The sequence below is a fragment of the Xenopus laevis genome, chromosome 8S (genome assembly GCF_017654675.1).
Source record: "Xenopus laevis strain J_2021 chromosome 8S, Xenopus_laevis_v10.1, whole genome shotgun sequence".
NCBI classification, from domain to species: domain Eukaryota; kingdom Metazoa; phylum Chordata; class Amphibia; order Anura; family Pipidae; genus Xenopus; species Xenopus laevis.
The window spans coordinates 22,172,548-22,199,223 of record NC_054386.1 but is presented as its reverse complement, the minus strand read 5'-3'; the positions used below and the strand labels follow the sequence as shown (position 1 = coordinate 22,199,223).

The window sequence follows — 26,676 nt, the reverse complement described above, 5'->3', positions numbered from 1 at the left end:
CTAGGAACCAGACCTAACAGCGTTCCCCAACATAACGATGGGACATCCTGCACAGATATGTGTGATTTCGGTTCTGGCCTAGGTACATGCAACATATTGACTTCTGTGAAAATATTATATTTATTCTTCACTGCTCCGATAACGGTTTTGGAGCCAATGCTGAAAAAAATTAAAGGAGAAGGAAAGCCAAACAACTAAACTACCTTAACTTTGTTCTCCATCAGGCCCCCTCCTGAAACGCAGCAGTAAAAACACTGAAATCAGTGCTGAATTTGTGCACAAGCGTTTGTAAGTTTTCCCCCTTATATGAGTTTGCCGCCGCCATTTTCAAATTGTCACGTCAGTTCCGCCTTGCGCTCCGTCGTGAATGCGCATGCGCCTCCTTCGTGACCCACATTGTGACAACATAATTTACATGTATTGAGTACACTGGGTTAGACAAAAAAATACACGACGTAGTTTGAAGTCAAAATAACATGTCTTTTGCTTTATGCCTTTATGTACAGACCTCAGTCAGACAGACCCGATCCTTTGCTGCCTTTTGTAAAGCTCCCCTCCTCAGCTCCTGCGCTCGCTCACTGACAGACTGTAAATTAAAACCGGAGCGAGCGCAGAGCTTCAAAGCTTCCCCTAGTTTCCTGGCAGAGGGGAAACTGCATCGGCTATTGGAGCTCTGATTAATGAGGCGGGGGCAGAGAGGTCAGCGATGACGAGCGTCTGTGTCACGTGACCGCATCGTCATCACTGCACAAGGAAGAGAAAACACTCATGCGCATGCGCAGGGCATGGATGGAAGCTAATGCGCATGCGTGTGCCCTAATTCTATGGATTTCTTACAGAGACAAAGGTAATCTTTTTCATACATGTCTATACTTTTACAAAAATTGATTGAAGCAAAAAGATTTTGTGAAAAAGTAATGAGGGAATGCTTGCTGGTAAATATATCTACTATACATTGCCAACGCTTAGAGCTTAAGTTTTTTTTTGGCTTTCTTTCTCCTTTAAAGCAGGTATAATCAGCCATTTAGCTCACCCATAAGCTCAGCTGCCAAACCTATTGGAGAAAGCAATGCAGGAGAGTAGCGCAATAGTAACAAGGTGAATAAATCAACATTTAAATGGAATTAACAACTACGCTAATTATATAGCAATTACAAGGAGACCGTAACTTGAGGTTTGACACAGTTTGAAATGCTCAACACCGTTTTGCTTTTTTCAGACTTATTTGAGTAGTAGTTTGGCAGTTACTTGTGGCATGTGTGATGTCTTATACAGAACTGGATGCAGCCAACCAGGGACAATTAGGCTATCCTCAACAAAATGTTTGCTATGGCCCTGAGCTGTATAAGTGGTCTCAATAAATATACATCATTCATATGTATTGATTCTAAGCTGTACTGTCTCTGCTCTTACTGGTGGGATAATTCTAGAATTCCTGTTTTGGTGGAAACTAGGGATGCAACCAGAGCCGGGCCAAGCCAGGCAGGCGCCCTAGGCAGCCTGCCCGGCTGCTCTGCCGGCTAGTTGCACGCTTCTGTGCATGCGCGAAAAGACACTCAGCGCATAGACGCTTCTGCGCATGCGCGAATCGACGCATGCGTTCGCGTACTCGCACAGATGGGCGGTCGGCAGAGAAGAGACCGGACTAGGGGTAGGAGTACGTGCCTGGCGCCCCTCCACCTTTGCGCCCTAGGCACGAGCCTGCTCTGCCTACCCTTAGTTCCGGCCCTGGATGCAACAAATCCAGTATTTGGTTCAGGATTCAGCTTTTTTCAGCAGGATTCGGCCGAATCCTTGTGCCTGGCCGAACCAAATCCGAATTTGCATATGTAAATTAGGTGCGGGTTGGGAAATCACGTGACTTTTCTTCACAAAAGAAGATTTTTTTCCATTTTCCTTTCCTGCCCCTAATTTGCATATGCAAATTAGGGGCAGGAAAGGAAAAAGTGGAAAAAAATGCAAAATATGCAAATTAGGATTCAGTTCGGTATTCGACCAAATCTTTCGCCAAGGATTTGGCCGAATCCCAAATAGTGGATTCGGCGCATCCCTACTGGAAACCCAGCCATAATTAGCCGGGGCATGGTGAACCAGTAATTTTAGTGCAAATGACAGCTATATGTATTTAAATATAATGGGGGGGGGCATTAAGGCACTTTCTTATTTAGGCCCTTAAATACAATTCATTATTTTGACTATAAAAGCCAACCTTGCTTATGTGGTTCGTTTTTCAATAACCAATCGCTACCTGTAAATGTTATGTAAATGTTAACAAACCAAATTCTAACTTTAGACCTCTAAATTCATCTTCCCTTTAAATGTGTGTGTGTGTGTGTATATATATATATATATATATATATATATATATATATATATATATATATATATATATATATATGTGCTTGTGTCTCATAAACAGCGACCCAGAAGTTGTGGCCACATTCAACCCATGCTTCATTCTCATCAGCTCATTAGTATAAAATACATTTCTAAAACAGCACTGGGTTAAAAAAATAAGCAGCATCATAAATAAAACCGCATGGGAATAAAAAGTGCTTCAAAACTTCATTAGCATCATGATTGATTTCAACCAGTAAAATCAGAGCTTTGCATAATAACACTGATAAAATGTGCTTGTCCTGCTACCCCAAATGTTTCAGCAATGGAGTTAAACGTAAGAATCCAGGCTGATAGATGCAGAGAAGATACCATTGGCCGGTCTATGTCTGTGGCTTATTCGGACTCCCAAACAAAGAACATGCCAGGAGCACATTTTGATCTTCCCTTTTTAGAATCTCATTAGATGACTCAGTTCTGAAAGACGCCGGGCCAAATAGACCCAACTACCAGAATCCACTTTTGAACTGCTGGTTTCAGAACTCAATAACAAATATGTGGATCTGTTAGATATCCAAGCCTTCAAAAGAATGCAGCTTTAGCACCATATACCTGGTCTTGGTCACAGTAATACATGGCTTCTTTTGTATACAAATGGCACCATATGTGGAGTTTGCCCAGTCAGACGGGCGTCCCATTTTTACAAAGAAAATGAGCTTCCACAAGCTCCTCTTGCTGCTTCCATCAGTGGCAGAACTCCAGTTGTGGTCAGATCAGCCGGGAACTTTTCAGAAACTGAATCAGGACTTTATATACAAAAGTGTACTGAGAAAGAGTCTGCACCATCAGCATCCTCTGGTGCCGCAGCATGTCCAGGACTAGGGGGATGTCCAGCATCTGAAAAAGAGCAAACACCAGAAGTCATACCACAGAATATACTATCTACCATTTTTTATTTTTGCTTTTGTTCAAAGGGATATGAGAATATTAATTAATGCATAGAGGAGGAGCAGGCACTATTTGATTGACAGCTATTTTTAAAAGAGTTTCCAACAGCTATGAATGCTTTAATAAAAAAAAGAATTTGGGTTTCATGTTTAATTTGAAATGGACTTATTATACAGAGCATTTGTTTTTTAGAAGGGAGCCAGTGACGCCCATTTGAATGCTGGAAAGAGTCAGAATAAAAAGGCAAATAACTATAAAAAATTAATAATGAAAACCAATTGAAAAGTTGCTTAGAATTGGCCGTTCTATAACATTGCCATAAATAATAATTTAAGGCAATGTCAAGACAAAGCCTAGGACTACACGTGGGAATGCTTACACCTAGGGCCGCCATCAGGGGGGCACAGGGGGTAAAAGTGTACCAGGCCAGGGCCTGAAGGGGGGCCTAGCAGTGCTAAACTGAGCCGGGCCCCCCTGAACAGCCGAAATGCGGAAGTGCCGAAAAAAGCCGAAGTGGTGAAAAGACCCGAAGCCACGAAAATAGCCAAAGCCGAAGTCCCGTAGCGGCGTAAAGACCTGAAGTCACGGAAACAGCCGAAATTGAAGTCCTGAAGCGGCGAAAAGACCCAAAGTCATGAAAGGAGGCGAAGCTGAAGTCCTGAAGCCACCAATTGTGTATTTTTATTTATTTTAATCCCCTGGCAACCAATGTATTATTTTAATACTCTATAGGCCCCTGCCAGCAATGTTTTTAAAAAAAAGTATTCTTTGGGGCCCCAATTTTTTTTTAACTTGTAAGGGGGGCCCTGGCGCCAATATTTTTTTAAAAAATGTTCTTTGGGGCCCCAATTTTTTTTAACTTGTAATGGGGTGCCTGGTCCCCAATAGCTTTTTATAACTTGTGTGTGGGGGGTTACCTTTTTTAGCGCTGATGTCTGTGTGGTCTTTTAACGGGGATGTGGAGTGGGCGGGATCTGGGGTGGGGTTTGTGGGCCGGGCCCAGGGGCCCCCGAAAATTATTTTGTACGGAGCCCCATGATTTCTAATGGCAGCCCTGCTTACAACCTCCATAATCTTTGTAAACCGCATCGTAGCTCAGTGCTGGTTAAATAAATTATGTTATGAAGGACACAGGATGTTCGTCCCATTTCTTAACATAATGCTCAGCTTTGCATAGTTACCAAGACTTACCTCATTATGTTCCAAACATGCAATCATAACTTCAGACAAAATGATCACCCCTGCCCGACCAACACCTGCACTGCAATGCACAAGCACAGGGGGATTTGGGCTATTAGGACTGATTGTGCTGTTTGTGTGACGGCGAACGGACTGGATCTCTTCCAAATAGGCTACAAAAAACGGAAATAAAAGGATTTAGAATTTTTTTGTTTGTTTGAAGTAAACTGAATACAAGACTCATTTATGTATTGGGAACATGTGGAATGAAAAGTATTGCTTTTATTTTTCTCTTTAGTATATTTCAGCAATAAATCAGCTTTGAGACAAAAATTACTGAACCTACAGAGGAATCCTTTCACGTCATCTGGATGTCCATGTTCTGGCCAATCTGTATACTGAAGGTGCCACACTGTCCTCTCCTGGCCAGACAGAAGGTGTTTTATCTTTAAACCAGTGGTGGCATAGCAACCAGAGTCAGTTCGGAAGCGGGTGGTGATCTTAAACCTTCCATAATTGACAGTGTTGTGCCTTGAGCCAAGTCTTGGCCAATAGCGATTACTTTTCTCACGACTACCCTCCTTCAAAAAAAGACAAAAAAGCCAAGGTTTATATTACTGGCATTAGCACAGGAATGAATCTTTTGTATAGAACTGTGAAATTCAGTTATCCCTAGAGAGGGGGAAAACCGTAAAGCCTGCTATTAACACCTTTAAGCTTGCAGGCATGCCGATAATAACTCTCAAGGCACTTAAATTTTCCATTTTCTCTTTGAGCTCTTCTATTGTGTTATCCATTAGAAACCAGCTAGAAAGGGGCATGACCAAGCATCCCAAGGATTTAGTATGATGTTTTTGATGTCATGGTCAGGTGAACTGAGGATTAATTGGAAACCTTAATTGCAAGCACCATAAGTGTCTCGCCACACAGGCAGATTTGGGGAGATTAATCGCCAGGCGACAAATCTCCTCTTCTTCCCGGTGACTAATCTCCCCGATCTGAGTTCCCCTGCCTTCTGCCGGCTAAAATGTAAATCGCCTGGGGGCAGGTACACGAAACGCTTCCTTTTCTGAAGTCACCTGAAGTTTCCTCGTGAGGCAATTATGGGCAACTTCGGAAAACAAATCGTTCTGTGTGCCTGCGCCCAGGACAGCAGAAGGCAGGGGAAAGTAGATCGGGGAGTCACTGCGAAGAAGACGAGATTTGTCGCCTGGCGACTAATCTCCCCGAATCTGCCCGTGTGGCCAGACCCTAAACCCCAAAGGCTTTTGCCTGTGCACAGAGATTATTATTATTTTCATTACTGAGATGCCATCAAATAATACCAGAGTAGGCATTCCCTGCAGAAAAGTAAGGGGGAGCTTTAAGTGCACATGAAAATAGCATAGCTCTACTCTTTCCGATAGCAGTGCGCTTTTTCCTTTCGGATATATTTATAGGTAAAGCCCCTACTCTAGACATTTCATGTTTCTTAAATCAGCAGACTGTAACTTACATCTTCCAGTGTTACCATGGCGATTATGGCAATTCCCTGCTCCCAGACCATCTGCCAAAAATCTTGGCATGTGCTCTGAAGTGGGCCCTGTGTGGCGATGTAATCCCAATCAACTCCACCAACTGTCACCTGCAAAAACAGAGAAGCATTTGATACACAGCTAATTTTTTATATCCATACTTCATCTAATAACTTTCAAAAGATCAATTTGTTTAGATAAGTGACAGACAACCTTACCATCCTCTGCAACTCTCAGCAGCCTGTGGTTTAATAACATCTGGTGGGAATCATGGCAATTGCCAGTTGCTGTTTTAGATTCATCTGACATAATTTTGATACATTTTAAATGAACAGTAACACCAAAAAATTAAAGTGTTTAAAGTAATTAAAATATAATTTACTGTTGCCTTGCCCTGGTATAACTAGTATGCATACTTCAGAAAGTATATTCAAGTTGCTGTGTAGCCATTCAAAGCTGAAAAAGGAGAAAAGGCACATGTTTACACAGCAGATGTGTAGTAAACAATGGGATTCTACAGAACTTTTCTGTTATTTTCAATGTAACCTGTATCTTTTCTTATTTTTTTTAGGTTGAACAGGCCCCATGGCAACACAGCAGCTTGTCTATATAAACTATACTAGTATTTCTGACGCAAACACACTCGTTTTACTTATGCAGGGCAACAGTACATCCTATTTTAATTACTTAAAAACAATTTCATTTTATTTGTGCTACTGTTCCTTTAAATTCTTTTGCTTTGAGATTCATACACTGCCTAGAACTTTGACTTATCTCACCTTAATGTGGGAGGCATTGATATAACCAGTGTTGTTTTCTTTGGTTGGAACCAGCTCTACCCGAGTATCATCATAGGGCAGCACATCCTGATATCGATTTCGTTCTGCGTTCTCCGGAAGACGAGCTATGGAGCACTCACTGTCTGGCAGTCTCTTCTTGCTGATCTGTTCATATTCTGTGAACACCATGCCCTGCTCCAATCTCTGTTCCAGCAGTTTACACTAGAAATAAAAAGATGCATTTTCACTCTGGGAGATTTGTAGCTAATCAGCGATAACAATCAGTCCTCATTGTACGTTTACTAGAAACAATTCAGCCTGAAATTACACTGTTTGCAAATTGTAAGGTTCAATTTTTACACATTCTAAAGGTGGCCATACACGGAGAGATCCGCTCGTTTGGCGATGTCGCCAAACGAGCGGATTTCTCTCCGATATGCCTAGGGCCCAACGATCGGATCCTAACGCATGGGAAGCGGGGGTCGGATCACGGGACAGCATCAACGAACAGATGCGCCCGCGATCTGACGGTATTTTTTGTCCCATCCGATCGAGATCTGGCCGACTTTCGGCCACATCTCGATCGGGGCAGCCCGTCGGGGGGCCGCATACACGGGCCAATAAACTGCCGAATTGGTCTGTTGTCAGCTTTTATCGGCCCGTGTATGGCCACCTTAAACCAAGGGTACAACGATGCAACTTTAAATAGCTCCGAAAAGAAGTGTCAACATTTACTGCCAAGAGGAGCAAGAAAGGCACTTAAAGGGGCTGATTCACTATGGGTCGAATATCGAGGGTTAATTAACCCTCGATATTCGACTAGGAATTGAAATCCTTCGACTTCGGATATCAAAGTCGAAGGATTTAGCGCAGAAAATTCGATCGAACGATCGAAGGATAATTCCTTCAATCGAACGATAAAATCCTTCGAATCGAACGATAAAATCCTTTGAATCTAATGATTCGAAGGATTTTAATCCAACGATCGAAGGAATATCCTTTGATCAAAAAAAGATTGGCAAGCCTATGGGGACCTTCCCCATAGGCTAACTGACTTCGGTAGCTTTTATCTGCCGAACTAGGGGGTCGAAGTTTTTTTTAAAGAGACAGTACTTTCTAATATCAAATGGTCGAATAGTCGAACGATTTTTAGTTCGAATCCTTCGATTCGAAGTCGTAGTCGAAGGTCGAAGTAGCCCATTCGATGATCGAAGTAGCCCAAAAAAACCTTTGAAATTCGAAGTTTTTTTACTACGAATCCTTCACTCGAAGTTAGTGAATCAGCCCCAAAATGTTGCCATATTAGAGAACACAGTTCAAAATAAGGCTGGCCTGCCATTTTAATTACTACTACTCCGTGTATTTTTGTTTTTAAAGTTCTTTACTTTACAACATAAAAAGGTGATACCGAATATAAAATAGCAATGATAGCAAATACTAAGCAGAATTACTTTTTTGTGTTAAAAAAAATATATATACTGTTCATTTCTCTTTAGAATTGTGCAGAATTAAGTTAGCACAATAAAATATTACAGTATTAATGCCTAGTAAGGTCAAACAATTGAGTAAAGTAACTAATAAATTGCTGGATAAAGAATGAGCACCATTTTTTGTACTGGTTCCCATTTGTCATACCAATTGCACAGTGGGGTTGGAGTACTGAGTAGCATACAGATACCACACGTTCACCTTTAGGTCTTTATTTCCAGATTAGAGTTCTAGAAAACAGATGCACAACTTGTTGCCATTAAAACTTTTACAAAATTACGTATGGATAATTACTCTGTCGTCATTTGAAGCACTGGAGGGTTCCTCTTTCTCTTCATCTGGTAAAGGCATACGGGACAAAGATAAACCATTCCATGCAGCCAGTTTCAGGGGACCAATTTTTTTGGCTTCCATTCGGGGGCCCTTCTTTATTCCCTAGAGAAGTAAAGTTTCTAATTTTAATATTATTATTATAATAGGTAAAATAAGACAATAGCTTGGCAAATCGCTTGCCAAAATGCTGGTGAACTGTAAAGCTATATTGAGGGATCATATAACAAATTCAAGCACTAGCATTCCAGTTGAATATTATCATATAAGGATAGGGTGAGGGCATTTCAGTAATTTATCAGCTCAAACAGGTTAGGGGCAATTGGTGAAGAAACTGACATCCTCTGTGTGTCTACAATACTCAGGCCCCCCCTAGGCCCGGGCCTAGGGCGGCAGGATTTTAGGGGGGTGGCATGCTGCCCAACCACACCCACATTGGTTCAAAAACACTGGGTATGCGTTGGAAATACAATCATTTTTTTTAAATTCCCATTCGCCAATCCCCATTGCTCCAGTCCAGATGATGAAAATTTGCACAAATAAAGGGGAGGGGACAGGAGCGACAAACGGCCGTGGGCCATGGGGCGCCCACTACGTAAATTCATCAGCAAGGATAATAAAACACAAAGCTATAAATTAATGACAATTATCGCCTATGGAGCTGTCTTGGAGGAGTACAATAATATGTGAACTTGACCAGCCTTATTTGCCCAGAGATACTAATCTAATCCTCAGAACAGAGGGAAAAAACACTTAGATTCGTTTTGTCCAACTAAGCTTCAAAATCCCACGAAAAGTCCCAGAAAATATATTGGGAAGTTCAAATAGAGGGCCTACTTACTCCAGAAGGTGGCAGTCCTTCCACAATATCCTTCTTTCCTGACAGGACATCAGACACTGGCCTCTTTTTTAATGGATCCTTCTTAGGTCTATACCTTATGCTGACTGCAGTTAGGTCTGACTCAGATGCTGAAGGTGGTATGTTGCCCTCCCCTCTCCTATTGGGTTGAAAGTCATCAGAAAATTGCACTGGGCTTACAACTTTAAGCCTCGTCTCCTTTTCCACCTCATCTTGTTTTTTGTGTTCATAAATGTGCAGATGGTTGGCAGGAGCAGAGCTGTAGATGTCATTTGTCTCCAGCTCATCAGGGTACGTTTCCATTACAGTACGCAGTTGTGCTCTATCATAGAACAAGGGCGCTTGAGTAATGCTGGTTCGGTTATCTTCTTCAGTCTCTTCATCATCATCCTCACTGCTGTGAATAAGCATGGTGGCATCAGAAAGTGACTTCTTGTGACCATACCCTCCTCGGTCAGAGTCTTCACCCTGTTCCTCTTTGGTTCTTTCCATGATGACAGTCTGAGATTCACTTGACAGGAGTCTCTGTGGTGTCCCACTGGCAGCAGATGTGGATATCGACCTTTCTTTCATCCTCAAGCCATCAAAGTTATGAGTTAACCCTGCAATTTCAATGCTGTTCCTTTTCTGAAGGTGAACCTGAAGAGCGGCTGTCAAGGGCTCACTTACTTCTTGAAGAGAATGAGCTACCGGTAAGCTGTCTTCCTGAAACATTTGTACAGAATGGTGAACTCTCCTGGTGATGAGATCAGGATTGCTGTTGCTGATGGGATGTCGAGTAAGATCTGGGGTGCTGTTTGCTGGTCTTGGATAAGGATATGGAGGAGGAGGGCGATACACCCGAGTCTTCATGATGTTCGAAGCGGGGTAATCCTGAACTTGAAGTTGAACATTGGTTAGTTCGGGTACACTTACTGCTCCTACAACTGGACGCCTCTCAGCTTGATATGGATAGGGGGACTGACTGTGAAAACTATAATTCAGGTTAAAAGGATAGTGATTGGACTGGGGGCGAGTGAACTGCGCATGCTCCCGAATTTCAGGTTGGCTGTAAACCAATGCATCAGGCCTGCTGTAAGCATAGGAATTGCCAATGTTAAGATTTCTCATTGAGTGGCTCTGCCTCTCTGAATGCATCATGCCCCTGTTCAGCTGCCTCATTACAGTCTCATAATCTGGTGTTGGCCTATAGGAGGGTGGGATGAGTGCACTGTGGCGGTGTGAAGGGATGTACTCTGGTCTCATGATGTCACTTCCTGTGATGCTAGGATTGGATGACATAGGTGAGGGCTGCATATAGTGTTGCTGGGTATTCAGAGAGTTGGTGCTGTGAGCACTATAGATACTTCCATTGCGAATTCTTCCATTGTAATCATGTGCTGTTCGATCAAGGCTAGTCTGGGAGTGGTAATAATATCCATTCTGACTGCTCACAAACATTGGGATATTGTCTGCAAGAATTAAAGGATATATTCCATATTCAGTAAGAGAGCCTGTTCATTATATATTATTTATCTGCATTGGCAGGTTAACAAAGACAAATCAAACTCTCCTACATGTTTAGATAAAACACATTTGATGACATTCATATAGCAAGCGGATGTGAGCAAACCTGCAGCTTTAAAACCTATAAATCTTAAGTTTCACTAGCTACTAAACTGCCAAGTTGTTCATTTTCCGCTGAGGCTGCAAAATCTGTCAACTTTGCAGCTCATCTCCATCTCAGAATTCAGGTTTAGGATCAATAAGCAACCTAATGCTTTGTAATTTCTGCCAAGTCAGGTCTCAGATGGATTTCAGAAGTTCATTTAATGTGACTTTTAAGTATTAAACCATGAAAAATAATGTTTCAGTATTTTTCTTCTGGTGGTGTGTTGAACAATGTGTGCCTGTATGGACCTTCCACATATGCAATATAAATTCTCTAATGGGACTGAAGTGAGGCATAAACGTTTTGGTCATTTTTTTAATACCCTTGACACTAAAATGAATAGTTGGTAAAGGAAGTAGAGAGAAATTGTTATAATAAGCCTCCTACTAAAATTTGCAACCATGGAAGGCTCCAATTTTATGAGGCAAATTCACGTAGGAAAAACTTATTGGAATATATTATAAAATGAAGATTAGTTGAGAAAAGGTTATTAATGACAGGAGCTCTTTATAGTCGGACACCTGTTCATGAACATTTTCTTTAAAGTAAAACTTTACCCACAAAATAAATACTTAAGCAACAGATACTTTCTATAATATGAAGTGGCATATTAAAGAATCTTACCAAACCGCAATATAAATTTGAGTTCTACGGGGGCGTCCCTTAATTCACCTTCAAAACTTTTTATAGTTTTGTTGTTTTCAGATAGTTAACCCGAAATAAAGACTTTTTGCAATCACTTTCTATTTGTGATTGTTTGTTTTTCTATTTTTTCCCCTTATAAAGCAGCTCTGGGAAGAGGGGGTCGCTGACTCTCGTTCTAAATTGATACATTAAGTTGATACATTTGATATCTTTGTCCCTGCTGAGCGAACTCTGAGTTTCAGTAAAGGCAGCAGTTAGAATTGATACAATAGTTGCTAATATTCAAAAGATACTGTTTATAACTCATGAAGCCACTAAATGTATCCATTTGTAACAGTTCAGAATGGATCAGTCTCTCATGTTTGAGTCTGGCAGCTCAGTAATTCAGGTGCAGAGTCTGAACTGTTACAATTTTGCTACATTTAGTTGATACATTTCTCAGCAGTATCTCTGGAGTATTAGCAACTATTGTATCAATTCCAACAGCTGCCTGTAATGAAACCCAGAGATTCTGCTCAGCAGGGACAAAAATAAGAAATGTATAAACTAAATGTATCAATTTAGAACAGTTTAGAGGGTCGGCGACCCCCCCTCCCACAGCTGCTTTAGAAGGTGAAAAATTACACTTTACACTTCAATATTACAAAAACAGTGACACATAGAAAATAGAAAGTAATTGGAAAAAGTTGTTATTTCTGGTGATCTATCTGAAAACAACTAGTTGTTTGAAGGTGAATAACCCCCTTTAAACTTTAAACTTCAATTTTGGAAAAACGATAAAAAATAAAAAACGGAAAGCAAATGAAAAAAGTCTATTTCTGGTGAACAATCTTAAAACAAGTGGACTGAAAAAAAGTAGTTGGAAGGTGAACAACCCTTTTAAAATGACAATTTTCTATTTAGGATTACCCAATGGCACACAGTAATAAAAAAGTATATTTTAATGATATATGGTTTAGTTACATGGAAAAGGTTACTTATGAGCTGGTTTATGCATTTTTATAGAGACCGACATTGTTTGGGGTATAGTTTTCTTTTAACAAAGTATTCTGGGATGAGCCGCAAAACCAAATAGGATATGTGTACATCATTAAGCAAATGTATTTAGAACTATTAATCCTTAAGGTGGCCAAACATGGACCAATAAAAGCTGCCAACTGTCAGAGTTGGCAGCTTATAGTCCTGTCTTCTGGGCCTCCAACCTGCAAGATACTGTATTGATCGCGCAAGTTTATCCATCCCATCAGGGCGAAAAGCACATTGGCTTGTCCCCACAGGCTGCTTCCTCTGCATTGTGATCTCAAGTACGGTTACTGTTAGAAAATCTGCCCATTTGGCAACCTCTCCACACTACCACATCTGTACATGTATGCCCAGCTTTAGTTTTGCTAGAACTAAAAGCTTTATAGACATATATTAATATCCAGTGTGCTTATCTTACCACTCATGCAGTTCATACACATGAAACATCACTCACCTTGTGAAGAAGTATAAGGCTCATATTGTCCATTATAGTGCATCTGGTGCGGAGGCATCATGTAAGGCTGGTGTTTGGGCTACAAAAAGATAGAAGACCATCATTTGAAAAGCATGGACAGTACAGTAGGGTTTGTAATACTCGTCAGTAAAAGACTCCGTTTTCTTACCAGTGAAACTCTGGTTGAAGATCTCCGACGAACAGGATTAACAGTCTGAGATTGTCTGGGGACAAACACATTATATTAATTGCTTGTCTGTTACATCATCAAAATGCATATGAGCGCAAACACAAAGTTCTGGCAGTATAAAACACCTTTAGCAATAGTACTAGGATCAATCCTGAAAATATAACCAGGAACCAAGCATGTTCCTTTGGTATGAATAAATATTTTGAAACCTTTATAAATATGTACAGGAACTTTTTTTGCCCATGCAGTACCTTTTTTTCCACAAGTTTATCAATTCAGTTTCCTTAAGGGAACAAACATGCAAATAAAAACATACAAAAGCATGGGCAGGTTCCCTGAAGTCTTTAGAAGGGTACCCACCTAAATTTTAATTACAGGTTTAATCCCATAGAGAAATTGCAACTTTTTGTTTTTTTGTCCAAAATACAATGACTCAGACGAGGCTCTTGTTGTTTAGGCTCTTGTTGTTTAGGCTCTTGTTGTTTAGGCTCTTGTTGTTTAGGCTCTTGTTGTTTAGGCTCTTGTTGTTTAGGCTCTTGTTGTTTAGGCTCTTGTTGTTTAGGCTCTTGTTGTTTAGGCTCTTGTTGTTTAGGCTCTTGTTGTTTAGGCTCTTGTTGTTTAGGCTCTTGTTGTTTAGGCTCTTGTTGTTGTACCTTATGTATTTGTTATGCTATACTTTCCTGTCACTGGGGAAACCAAGACATTAAGCTGGCCATAGACTCAAAGATCCGCTCGGCCGTATGGTCGAACGATTGGATTAAAATACTCCAAGGGGCTCCGACGGGTCGGTCGGGTAAAAATCAAACCTTCCCGATCGATATCGTGGCCAAATATCGATCGGGAAGGCCCGTCGGAAGCCCCCATACACGAGACAGCTGTCAAATTGGTCTAAACGACCGATATCAGCAGCATTATCTGCCCGTGTATTGCCACCTTTAAGCTTTGAGATTTTTTAAAGATCCGATCGTCATCGTGAGACCACGATTATCTGGGAACGATCGTACAATCGTAAGAATTGTCCATCAACTTGTTTGCCAGGAAAACAAAGGGGAGCTGCCTGCTTGGCCCTGCAAACATAGCATTTTTAACCTGGCCGATCAATTTCCTGATTGAGTTAGTTTGTATGCTACACAATGAGCCTTCCAAATTCTCGACCTCTGTCTCTACTATCAGTCTCCCATCTGTCTACCATCTGTCTACTATCAGTAATCTTAACCAAATAAGGCCACAACTTTGTGGCCAAAATGTGCCCCATTGAGTTCTTCTATAAAACAAAAAGATTCATGGAATTACACGTAAACAATGAGAATTTTGCTACAGCATCACACTGAACAGGACTAAGGATATTGGTTATGCACATTCCAGAGCTCAGTTGATCTAGAAAAAGGGTATATTGTCTGAACCCGTCAAAGCAGCACATGTTGCTCTGACAGAACCTAGCCCACCGTAAGGTTAGCTACACAAGAGGGGCTGTTTGTGAGGGGAGGACTAAATCAAGGACAGACAACAGTGACCCATAATTGCCAAAATATTGTTAAAACATTTACATCATGCACTTAGGGTTGCCACCTTTTCTGTGAATAAAAATACCAGCCTTCCTATATATTTATCAGTTTTCCCTATCAATAACATTGGGATCAGCCATCATTTTTACCGGCCAGGTGGCAGCCCTACATGCACTTGCCAAATGGCCATGTCTGCCAGATTCCTAGAACATGCAAAATGTTTAACTGGAAAACAATAGTTTTCCTATCTTTTTGGCAGTTCATAAATATATAAGCAGATTATATGTATGTTATCTTAAGAAACAAGGCAATTACAATATTCCACGAATCTGCTTTGTAAATTATTTGGTTTAAAAAGTTATATTTTTATATGTTCTTCATGGATATAATGCATTTAAATAAAAATACATAAACAAATATAGAACAATATATATATCTATATATTTATTTTTCACTTAGACAGAAACAAACTTCCTAGCAAAAAGCATGGAAACAAAAGGGTTTTGATTTGAGTTGACTTTAGCCATAAATAAAACTGGGCAGTACAGTGGGACGGAAGCAGATCAAGCTCTTAAAAGCAGGTTACCACAAAAGGAGACAAGCCTCTCTTGTTGGATGGGACTGAAAGTCTGATTGAATACTGAGAGACAGAACAGATGATGAAGCAAGAAAATAAACTTGGAGCAGCTGATTAATGTACAGATCATATGAAAAGTAGAAATAAGCTGTAGGAACATGCTATCCCTCCAGATAAGGCAGCCTCTTGGAGCAGTGTGAATGGTACAAAAATTGCTCAAGCTCACCCTTTGAGAAGAGAAGGACGAGACAGTATTGGAAAGCGTTGAAGGGAAAGGAAAAAGGGAGATTTCTGTAAACCTTCCATAGGAGGAGGAGGAGACTCTGGCGAGTCCCTAAGGACGAAAGGTCAAAAGGAAAACACAAGAGTTGATAATCAAAGACCTGTACTTTATACTTCCAATCCCTAAGTGACCTTTGCTGGTGCCAACACTCTGTCCATGACCAACAAATAAAAACAGGGACCTAACCGAAGCCCCTTACTTCTTTCTTTTTTTTTTTTTGAAGGTTATGTTTTATTTGTTTTAATAAACATTACAACAAAAAACATTGATATATCAATAAACATGTGTACAGTTAAACATGTATCACGGGTACTGGATGATTTACATTTTAAGTTTTCAGCTTATTTTGAAGTTGCATTAGTCTTGGAAGTCATTACAGGTACAAATTAAAAAAGATGCATTATCCGGTTGCATGCTGATCTCTTGGTTGTGCGCCCGGGCCCATTTCCCACCAAGGACTCCATACCTTCTCGAACATATCTGCTGTCCTATAACTTCATGGGTAAGCTTTATTTTGGGTATTGTAGAATCAACTAAATTTATCCAGGAGTCCTTTGTGGAGGGGTGGGCATAATCACACATTTTTTAGCAAAGAATAATAGTGCCCTAAACCTCAATCTTGCACAGATAGTGGATGCTAGGTGCTCCACTACACCCAGGAGACAAACTGTGGGGGAATTCCAGGGTGTTTGCTAAGGAAGCCATTACGTGCGACCAGTAGGCGTTTATTACTGGGCAAGTCCAGATCATGTGTAGAAAGTTGGCTTCTGGGGTCCCACATCTGGGGACGGTGTCATTGTCCTTCTTACCCTTTGCCTTTAGTTTAAGTGGGGTTGTGTAGAGCTGGTGGAATACTTTGTATTGTATCAGTCTATCCTTCATTGCTATCAAACTTTTGTACATAGTTTCTATGGCCTCATCCCAGTCATTCTGGGTTAGCTCTGGGATGTTTGTTTTCCATCGTGCCTGAGCTGTAAGGAATGGAGGGGGGACATTGGCTAGAAGGTTTCTGTAGAGCCTGGACACCAACTTTACAGGTTGTTCAGCTATAAGGGTGTACTTCTTAGCTTTAATGTGACTGGCTCAGCTATGTATTTTACACATAGCATAATGTCCTAGTTTTAGCAAAGCAGCTCAGACTGGTTTTGACATTTAAACTTACAATTTGTTCTACAGATTGAACATTTTTGCATTGTTTGAAAACATTTTATGACATTTCAACATTTTTTTTAAATCTAATTTTAAGAACATTTTAATTTTAAGTGCAATTTGGTTTACATACCAGAGTGTTTCCCCACTACTCCTATTGGCCCATTTATCCAAATTAAGTTTGCCAGCTTTCAGCAGACAGTACCTCCATGTGGCCCTGTGCAAAGCCCCTGCTACCGGGACACACAGATAAACAGTAGGCAAATATTCAGTGCAGGTAAAACAACATGAAATGGAATCTGCATAACTATTGAAATTACTATTACACAGATTAAATGTAGCAACCATAACAAGATTTAGGGATGCATTTGATTAAAATAGCTTCTGTATTATGTTTTCTAACTAACGATGGAAAGAAAGTATACTGCTTATCAATGTCACATTTAAAAAATGCAAACGTATAAATTTGCTTTCGACGCATTGAATATGATAGCACTATATTCAGCATGAGCACAGTATTAAACATACTGCAATGCAAGACACTTGAGAATGGAAAAGGTTAATGATCCTTTATACTTTAAGTGTAAAAACACATTAGCGCCTCTAAGGGCTCTTACACACGGGCGGTTTTTCCTGTGCTCCCCTGCGTTGCGCTTTCTTCCATTCAGCCGCAGGGGAGCGCAGGAGTAGACGCAGTCAATTATTTTGATGGGGGCTGTACTCACACAGACGCTTGTATGCGCCGAACACAGGTGAAATGCAACATGCTGCGTCCCAACCTGCGTTTGGTGCTTACATGCATCTGTGTGAGTACAGCCCCCTTCAAAATAATTGACTGCGTCTACTCCTGCGCTCCCCTGCGGCTGAATGGAAAAAAGTTCAACGCAGGGGAGCACAGGTAAAAACAGCCGTGTATAAGAGCCCTTAGTGTGGGGGCAAGACAGGTGGCAGCTCTCTGCAGCCGTGACTCATTTAGGCTGTAAATTGGCTAAACAGGTGTAAGAGACAGTGAAACAAAATTAATTCAGAGAAAGAAAAAATATTGTGACAGGAAGAAAAGGCAAATGGAAGCATTTGGCCAGAAGGAATGTGCACACTAAGTGACAAAAGCTGCTTGTATTTCTAAAGATACAGTGAGATATACAGCTATACAATGTATGCAATAATGATTAGCAGCTGTCAGTGCAAGACTAATGTTTTCCCTCTGTCTAGAGGCCACAGTTTCTCTTGGAACAGGTACTGCTGCAGAGTCAGAGATCAAATAGGCAGCAGGATTGTGCTGCTCAACACATTTTAAACTAAAAACATAGCGCTGATGCATCAGACAACCAAAGAACAGCTTTGTTCTAAACCGGTTTTCACACAAAGAATGTTTTCTGTGTTCAGCATTTTCATACGCTCCTCTTGGTGCAGCCCCATAAGAGAGATTGGGGTTGGTGTTCCTCTTCAAAAAAAATGTACCAGCCTGGGGTAGTGCTTGTGAATCACCTTGTCACCATATTCTTTTTTCTCTAAATCGTCCTCTCCTGCGACTCTGTAGAGCGCATGCACAGTACTGAAACACGGACTGTTGTACAGCAAACAGTACCAACCCAGGGCAATAGGTAAGCAACTGGAAGCACTGGGAGTGCCTAACAACTTGGCACCCCACCTAGTGATTTTACATTCCTGGCCCTTTAAAAATTAATAAAAATGTCCTAATATATACACATATGGGTTTAGTCATTAAGAAATAAAGACTTAAGTACTGCTATATTACACCACAAAGTCTGATAGCAATAAAGCACAATAAAGATGTGTGCTATTTTTTGGGCACATTCTTGTGGTTAAGCTATCATGCCATCGCAAAAGTTGAAAACTTGAAGAGGAAATTCAGACATCCATGCTTTGACAATCTACAGGTTTCTCGAATATTTCCTAGCATTTTGTTCAGTACTGTTTTTTTTATTTCCTAACAAAACTATATTTGTTTTTCTTGGTATAAAAAAAACTTCACTGGTTATTTTTCCCTGTGCAAGAGACAACTAACTGTCCCATGTGCCAATGCATTAGAGAAATGAACTGTGGGAACGCAGCAAAGTGGGTAGGGACTGCAGATTTAAAAAAAATCCCACTCAACACAACAAGATTTCTGCTCAAAAGTAAACATCAACTTTAAGACAAATTGATCATATTTGGTTTTACGGATTCCAGTAATTTTCTGACTTCCAAGTAAATAAAGAAACAGCTGGGCAGCTGCCAGCATCATCCCCCCACATTTAAAATACACATGAGCACACTGTGGGGCAAATTTCTGGACAAGAGTACACATGTAAGCATACAGGGATCTGTGCAGCTGTACATTCTGAGGAAGACTACCCTCACTCAGGGTGCTCCTCTGTCACCCTAGAGCAGTGATGCCCAACCAGTAGCTTGTGAGCAACATGTTGCTCTCCAACCCCTTGGATGTTGCTCCCAGTGGCCTCTAAGCAGGAGTTTATTTTTGAGTTCCTGGCTTGGAGGCAAGTTTTGGTTGCTTAAAAAACAGATGTACTGCTAAACAGAGCATCAATGTAGGTTGACAATCCACAGAGGCTACCAAATGGCCAATCACAGCCCTTATTTGGCACCCCAAGAACATTTTTCATGCATGTGTTGCTCCCCAACTCCTTTTACTACTGAATTTTGCTCACAGATTCAAAAGGTTGGGGATCCCTGCCCTAGAGGATTCTAATTCTATCGCACACAAAAAAAGTCTCCTTAAATGCAAAATATAATTCAAAGAACCCACAAAGTAAGGTGTGTGTGTCCCAAAGTGCCTTATATGAATTATAAAATTATAATACAGATGAAAATATTTCAGAGACCCAAAGCATATAGTGCACTAAGAGGTGAGTTGCATAACTTTGTGCCCATGCCAGCTCCCCTCCTTGTTCATTGCCACTTGCTGGCAAACCTCCCTTAACTCTAGCGCTACATGCAGAGGGTTCAGAGTGCCGGAGGCACCCCTTTCCTCCCCAATTGTTCCCAAGAAACATGCCTACAGACGGACTATCCATTGCAATGCCTGCTTGTCCTTGGGGAAGTCGCAAACTTCCTATATAGATAGGCAGTGCAAAAAAACACAGGTACTTACATTAATGCAGAATACAACATTGGTAGTAAAAATATTGGGTCTATGAAGGCTTCCAAGTCTAAAGCAACTTGACATTCTAAGTAATCTTGAAAACAACTTGCCTTAGACTGTAAATAAGCAGCATGGATCCATATTGGCGGCAAACAATCCTATTGGGTTTAGTCTTTGTTTTGTTTTTTTTAGCAGACTTAAAGGGGTTGTTCACCTTCCAACACTTTTTTCAGTTCAGTTGGTTTCAGATAGTTCACCAGAAATAAATATTTTTTCCAATTACTTTCTATTTTCTTATGAGTGACCATTCTTCTAATATTGAAGTGTAAATCTAATTTCTCGCTAGGGATACACCGAATCCAGGATTCGGTTCGGGATTCGCCTTTTTAAGCAGGATTCGGATTCTGTGGATTTGGTGCATCCATATTTTTCACCTTTCTAAAGCAGCTCTGGGGAGGGGGGGTCGACGGCCCTCTAAACTGTTCAAAATTGATACATTCAGTTGATACAAGTCTTATCTTTGTCCCTGCTGAGCAGAATCCCAGAGTTTCATTAGGGCAGAAACATACGCAGCAATTCGGGGAGATAAGTCTCCCGGCAACAAATCTCCGCTTCTTCGTATCGACTAATCTCCCCGAACTGCCTCCCCGCCAGCTAAAACAAAAATCGGCGGCGGGATAGCACTCTGAGCGCTTTGTTTTCTGAAGCACTCAGAGCGCTTTGTTTTAGTCGCCCGATGTTTCCTCGTACTTCAGGCGACTTTGGTAAAACGAAGGGCTCTAAGTGCCATCCCGCTGTCGATTTCATTGTAGCCAGCGGGGAGGCAGTTCAGTCACCCCAAAGAAGAGATATTTGTCGCCAGGCGACTAATCTCCCCGAATTGCTGCGTGTGTCTCTGCCCTTAAAAGAATTTATACAATAATTGCTAATACTCCAAAGATGCTGCTGAGAAATGTATCCACTAAATGTTGCAAAATTTTAACAGTTTAGAATCTGCACCTGAATTACTGAGCTGCCAGACTGAAACACCAGAGACTGGGACATTTAATTTTAAACTTAGATTTTGGAAAAACTGTAAAAAATAATAAATAAGTCTGAAAAACTGAAAAAAGTCTTTATTTCTGGAGAACAACTGAAAAAAGTGTTTGGAAGGTGAACAACCCCTTCAAGGTATGATGATAAAAATTACAGATAGATCCCTTATCTGGAAATCACCAGGTCCCAGTATCTGGATAATATATCCTATATCAGAGTGGGATAGATATTAATGCAAAAAAACATGTAACTGAACACCTGTGGGAAAGCATAAAACTCTAAAGTAAAGTTACATAAAAGAAACCAGTGGTTCATATGAAGGCCTATAAGGAGTAAGATTATCCTTTTTTATAGTTATCCATTAATAACAATGTAGCCTTTAACAGGATAGGTGTTACTTACAGATTGCCGTTTAGCCTGTAGAATTTGTGCCTTGCAACACACATCCGCCACACATATTTGGCAGTTTCCATATCCTCCTAAGAGAACAAAACAGGAAAGGTTATAGGAAAATAAAAATGGGCTGGTTAGTTGCTTTCCCAAAATAAAACCCCGTTGGATTCTAATATAACAACATTAATAGAGAAAGAAAAAGTATTTTAAAAAATAAATGCAGCTTTTCCTGTTCTGTGCAGTGAGAAGATGATGTTTGTTTTTTTTTTTAATCCAATTGATAAAGAACTTGGATTGTTTCCCTTACATTTGCCATACAATTATACTATAGTATAGATATAAATACAGACATGGGATACGTTATTCGGAAATTGTTATCCAAAAAGCTGAGAATTACGGGAAGGCCATCGCCCATGGACTCCATTTTATCTAAATGATTTAATTTTTTTTTTAAAGTATTACTTTTTTTCTCTGTAATCATTACATAGTCCCTTGTACTTGAGCCAAACTTAAATATAATACATCCTTATTGGAAGCATAACAAGCCTATGGGGTTTATTCAATGTTTAAATGATTTTAGTAGACAATATTTAAAGTAGGGATGCACCGAATCCACGATTCGGCCTTTTTCAGCAGGATTTGGATTCGGCCAAATCCTTCTGCCCCGCCGAACCGAATCCTAATTTGCATATGCAAATTAGGGGTGGGGAGGGAAATCACATGACTTTTTGTCACAAAACAAGGAAGTAAAATAATTTTCCCCTTCCCACCCTTAATTTGCACATGTAAATTAGGATGTGGTTTGGTATTCAGCCGAATCTTTCGCAAAGGATTCGGGGCTTCGGAGAGAGAGAGAGAGACATATATAGATACACATATATAGATAGTTTTTGGCTAAATAGCTGTTTGCATACAATTGGGACATGCACATAACATGAAAGGATAGAGTTAATTTGAATTTGATTTTCCAGCCCTGGCATGTTATTTAGTTATCTCACCCTGGTCGACAGTGTTTAATGAAATTGCTCAATCATCTTACCAGCCTGCACATCTTGAAAAATAAAACCCATCACAGGAGAAGTGGTGATGCCACTATATGGGCAATGAAATCATCAATATTACAGTAAACATTCCCAAAGAACATATTTATGAATAGTGTGAAAACTCAATATCTCCAATTCCTCTCACCATTACATGTCTTAATATACGATAAAGCGTCACATGGTGTGGTCTATGGACATCACCCCATGCTATTTATACAACCACTCAATACAGATTTTTTTTAATAAACACAGGTAAAAAATTGGTTCAGCAATTATGAAATTTAACACACCATCTGGAACTGGGTGGTTTCATCTTTATTTGCCAATTCGAGAGTAAAAAACGACTTATTGTGAGACATATTTGCGATATCAAGCCACCTGCAAACACAAACAGAAGGAGAATCATAACGGAATCAAATGTATCTTATTCAAACTAAGAAACCAGCCTCATAGCCAAAGAGAGTGCAGTGCACAACCTATAACATGTTGTAAACTACTTTATAGCGGAACCCCTTATCTGTTTGACTCCAACCCTTCCCAAGAGACATACCTCCCTCGCACTGCCACACTAAGCTTCCCATCACACTATATCCTCCCCTTTTGACTGAGAATAAATTTTTTTTTCATAATTTAATGTGGGGTAAAGGGCTGAAGCCCCTAATCCAGCAGAAAACCCAGTTCGTCTCAGCCCTCATTGGCCCCACGACCTAAGACCTCTACCTGGCCAAAATCTGTGGGACCACTCTTCTTGCTGGGCAGAATCTCTGGGCCCACCCTGTTTCCTATAATATTTGAGCAGCCGCACGTTTTCTAGAGAAGAGAACATGGGAAGGTAATCAGATAGCAGCTCCCTAACAAAAGATAACAGTTGCCTGGTAGATCTAAGAACAACACTCAGTAGTAAAATCCAGGTCCCACTGAGACACATTCAGTTACATTGAGTAGGAGAAACAACAGCCTGCCAGAAAGCAGTTCCATCCTAAAGTGCTGGCTCTTTCTGAAAGCACATGACCAGGCAAAATTACCTGAGATGGCGCCTACACACCAATATTACAACTAAAAAAATACACTTGCTGGTTCAGGAATGAAATGTTATATTGTAGAGTGAATTATTTGCAGTGTAAACAGTGTAATTTAGAAATAAAAAATACATCATAAAAATCATGACAGAATCCCCTTAAGACAGTCTGCAAATGCTCTTTATTTTTACAGCACCCGAGAACTCACCGGAAAACAATAGGTGGGCGGCCATTCTTGTGCTTCACAAATATGCCATTGAGACAAGCCCCAATGCAGAGATCTGTACCATGGCTATCCTGGATTGAAACAACAAAACAAAAAAAAATAAATGAGAAAAACTGCCTAGCGTGCTTTGCACTATAGTGTTAAATACACCGCTTGCTCAAATCTGAAATAAAGTTTTATTTTAGTCATATAAAAAAGTTTGGCAACCCCTCTTAATTCTTTGGCGTTTTGTTTATCATATGACTGTAAGGGAAAGAGAGAAAGAACTGCTCTTTTCTGCATCTGCCAATGCCACATTAAAACTTTAGGAAAATCACAGACGTATTTTTGTAAAGTTTGCAGAGACTGAAACAGAGAGAGTGAGTGCTATGCATGCCCAAGTGGCTGGGCATTATGGTCAGAACTGGCTAACGATAATCATGTATGGGCCACCTCAAATATACGGGAATCAATAAAGTAAGATTTTTTCCATTACCAAAGAATGACACAATACTGAAATTGGGGGAAAAGCCATAGAAGACCTACTTGCAAACATCACACAGGCATGCTTAGAACAGTCAAGTAAATACAGATAACTAAAATCAATAATAATATGACTTGTATGCAACGGCTATATTTCTATTATAATAATTTTAAAGGAAGGAACAAAGCCGAGTCAGAAATAGAAAACTTTGTTAAAAGCAAAAATGTTAGCAGTGCTCAAGGCCAGTGTGTGTTTTTTAGTGAATCGTATATTCACTGGGTGAAACGATTCAGATGACTCAATCCCCTATTGACTTGTTATGCAGTTAGTTATATCTCCCTAGGTACATCTCCCTGTACCACATAAATCACACCTGAAAAGGTTGGAGCTGAGCTATTTAGTGCTACACTGTTTTCCGATCTCCCAGCATCTCTGAAAAATATGCTATGATCCAAAGGGAAATGAGTGTTCAGATATACAAACCAGCAAGGATTACCTTTACTTCACCGCAGGGTTCATTTTGTAAACATGCTGCAAGGACGGCTGGCTCGCCACTAGTTTCTGGACTATAGCTTCAAGCATTCTCTGTCAGTATGGATAACAGGTTTCATCGGCTGACATAGAATGCCGGGTGTTGTTGATAAACAACAAATTCTAATATGCTTATTTGACAAGAGAATCGCAAGAGAGCACTGAACTGTATTGTGTATGTGTGGTGTATTCTCTTGTTGTTAAACTATCTACAGTGTATTTATACATGTTAAAAACAACTCTCTGTTAATGGTTGCCATCCCCACAGTTCGAACAGGTCAGTTTGGATAAGCAGTTTCCATTAGGTTCCATAGGAATATTCCCCAACTGAGTAAATCTAAGTCACACATTGAAACAGGACAGTGTGTAAACGACTGTAAAGCGCCAATGTTTCTTGCATGCAGACAGATGTCATATAATAAGCAATAACAATAGGTGGTGCCTTTCAAAATCAAAAGTAAAATATATAAGATATATATATATATATACACTGTATATATATAGCAAAAAAAAACTTCCGCACACATAGGTCTTGATAAGTTGATACATATAATCTAGGGGTGGTGTGTGTGTGTGTGTGTGTGTGTGTGTGTGTGTGGTGTGTGTGTGTGTGTGTGTGTGTGTGTGTGTGTGTGTGTGTGTGTGTGTGTGTGTGTGTGTGTGTGTGTGTGTGTGTGTGTGTGTGTGTGTGTGTGTGTGTGTGTGTGTGTGTGTGTGTGTGTGTGTGTGTGTGTGTGTGTGTGTGTGTGTTGTGTGTGTGTGTGTGTGTGTGTGTGTGTGTGTGTGTGTGTCCATGTTTTGTAAACACATGCACTTCCATTTATACTGAATTGCTTATGAGACAGGGGGCCAGGGAAGTGCATTGTAAGTAGCACTTCCATTACACTTAAATATACTTTAATTTAGCATTGAGTGCTTCCACAACCCCCGAATTTCGTATATATAAGCAATATATCTGTAAATAAAATCTGTCCCTATAGCACATGTATGCTATACATCCAAGCAAGTCTCTAAATTGTGATATATTGTGAACTGTACTACACAAAGCTGTTATTAAGCAGTAAAACACCAACAGATCATTACTACCTTGGCTGAGTAACTTTCCTCTCCATAGCTCTCCAACCTTTCAATCTCCTGCATGTACAATAATTCAGCATCCGAGGGAGAGAGGCCCCTAAAAGTTAGGTAAAATGGGCAGAATTTACAAGCTGATACAGCAGTACTTAGGCACTATTTGTTATGGTCACACCTCACTAGATTCAACACAATGACTCAAAGAGCATAATGCCAATGATAGCAGTCAGATTCCTACCCACATATTTGTCAAAGCCCTCTGTTACATGGCATTTTGCACTTTGAATACTGCCTGTCTCACCAGAGAAAGGGCAGAAAAGAGCTTATTTTCACAATTGTAACTGGAGCTTAAAGGGCATGTAAAGGCAAAAAAAAATAAAATCCAATTTTTACTTTCTTTAATGAAAAAGAAACCTATCACCAATATACTTTAGTTAAAAAATGTGTTCATTTTTATAAGAATCCTGACTGTATGCATTAAAGAAATTCTCCCTTCATTTACTGCTGTGGATAGGAATTGTCAGACGGTCCCTAACTGCTGGGCAGGGAAACAATCATACTTATGAACAGCAGGGGGAACCCCCACTTCCCAGCCATGCAGAACTCAAGCAGCTTTGTTTGTTTCCCTGTAGAGCAGTCGGCGACTGTGTAGAGATTTGTATTAGATTTTACTGTTTTCAACTCCAGCTGCAGGAACAAAGATCATGGAGCCAGATTTAAACAGATAAACTGGGATTCTATTTGGAGGATTATTTTGCTGCAGCCACTGGTTCTGCAGAGTTGGAGAAAGTTTTTATTAAACAATACAAAAACTATAAAATCCACATTAGATTACATGACAACACAGAATCCAGTGCAGTCTGCCTAGTCTGATT

The 26,676-nt window shown here is 40.3% G+C and overlaps 1 protein-coding gene across 3 annotated transcripts in view; it reads right to left on the bottom strand.

Annotated features, from left to right (window-relative positions):
• Positions 1-2,546: 2,546 nt before the first annotated feature.
• The window catches only part of ptpn21.S (protein tyrosine phosphatase non-receptor type 21 S homeolog), a 50,034-nt gene continuing 25,904 nt past the window's right edge, over positions 2,547-26,676 (bottom strand). For 2 of the 3 annotated variants that reach the window (XM_041574495.1, XM_041574497.1), the window contains exons 7-20: positions 25,814-25,901; positions 23,716-23,804; positions 22,779-22,866; positions 21,455-21,531; positions 15,706-15,813; positions 13,377-13,431; positions 13,208-13,286; positions 9,417-10,885; positions 8,540-8,680; positions 6,758-6,979; positions 5,960-6,088; positions 4,811-5,045; positions 4,477-4,637; positions 2,547-3,234 (exon numbers count right to left, since the gene is read on the bottom strand). In XM_041574495.1, coding sequence (XP_041430429.1) covers positions 3,106-3,234; positions 4,477-4,637; positions 4,811-5,045; positions 5,960-6,088; positions 6,758-6,979; positions 8,540-8,680; positions 9,417-10,885; positions 13,208-13,286; positions 13,377-13,431; positions 15,706-15,813; positions 21,455-21,531; positions 22,779-22,866; positions 23,716-23,804; positions 25,814-25,901 — 3,070 coding nt within the window. In that variant the 3' untranslated portion in view covers positions 2,547-3,105. The remainder of the gene's footprint in view (positions 3,235-4,476; positions 4,638-4,810; positions 5,046-5,959; positions 6,089-6,757; positions 6,980-8,539; positions 8,681-9,416; positions 10,886-13,207; positions 13,287-13,376; positions 13,432-15,705; positions 15,814-21,454; positions 21,532-22,778; positions 22,867-23,715; positions 23,805-25,813; positions 25,902-26,676) is intronic. The other variant, XM_041574496.1, reaches the window with a different exon arrangement.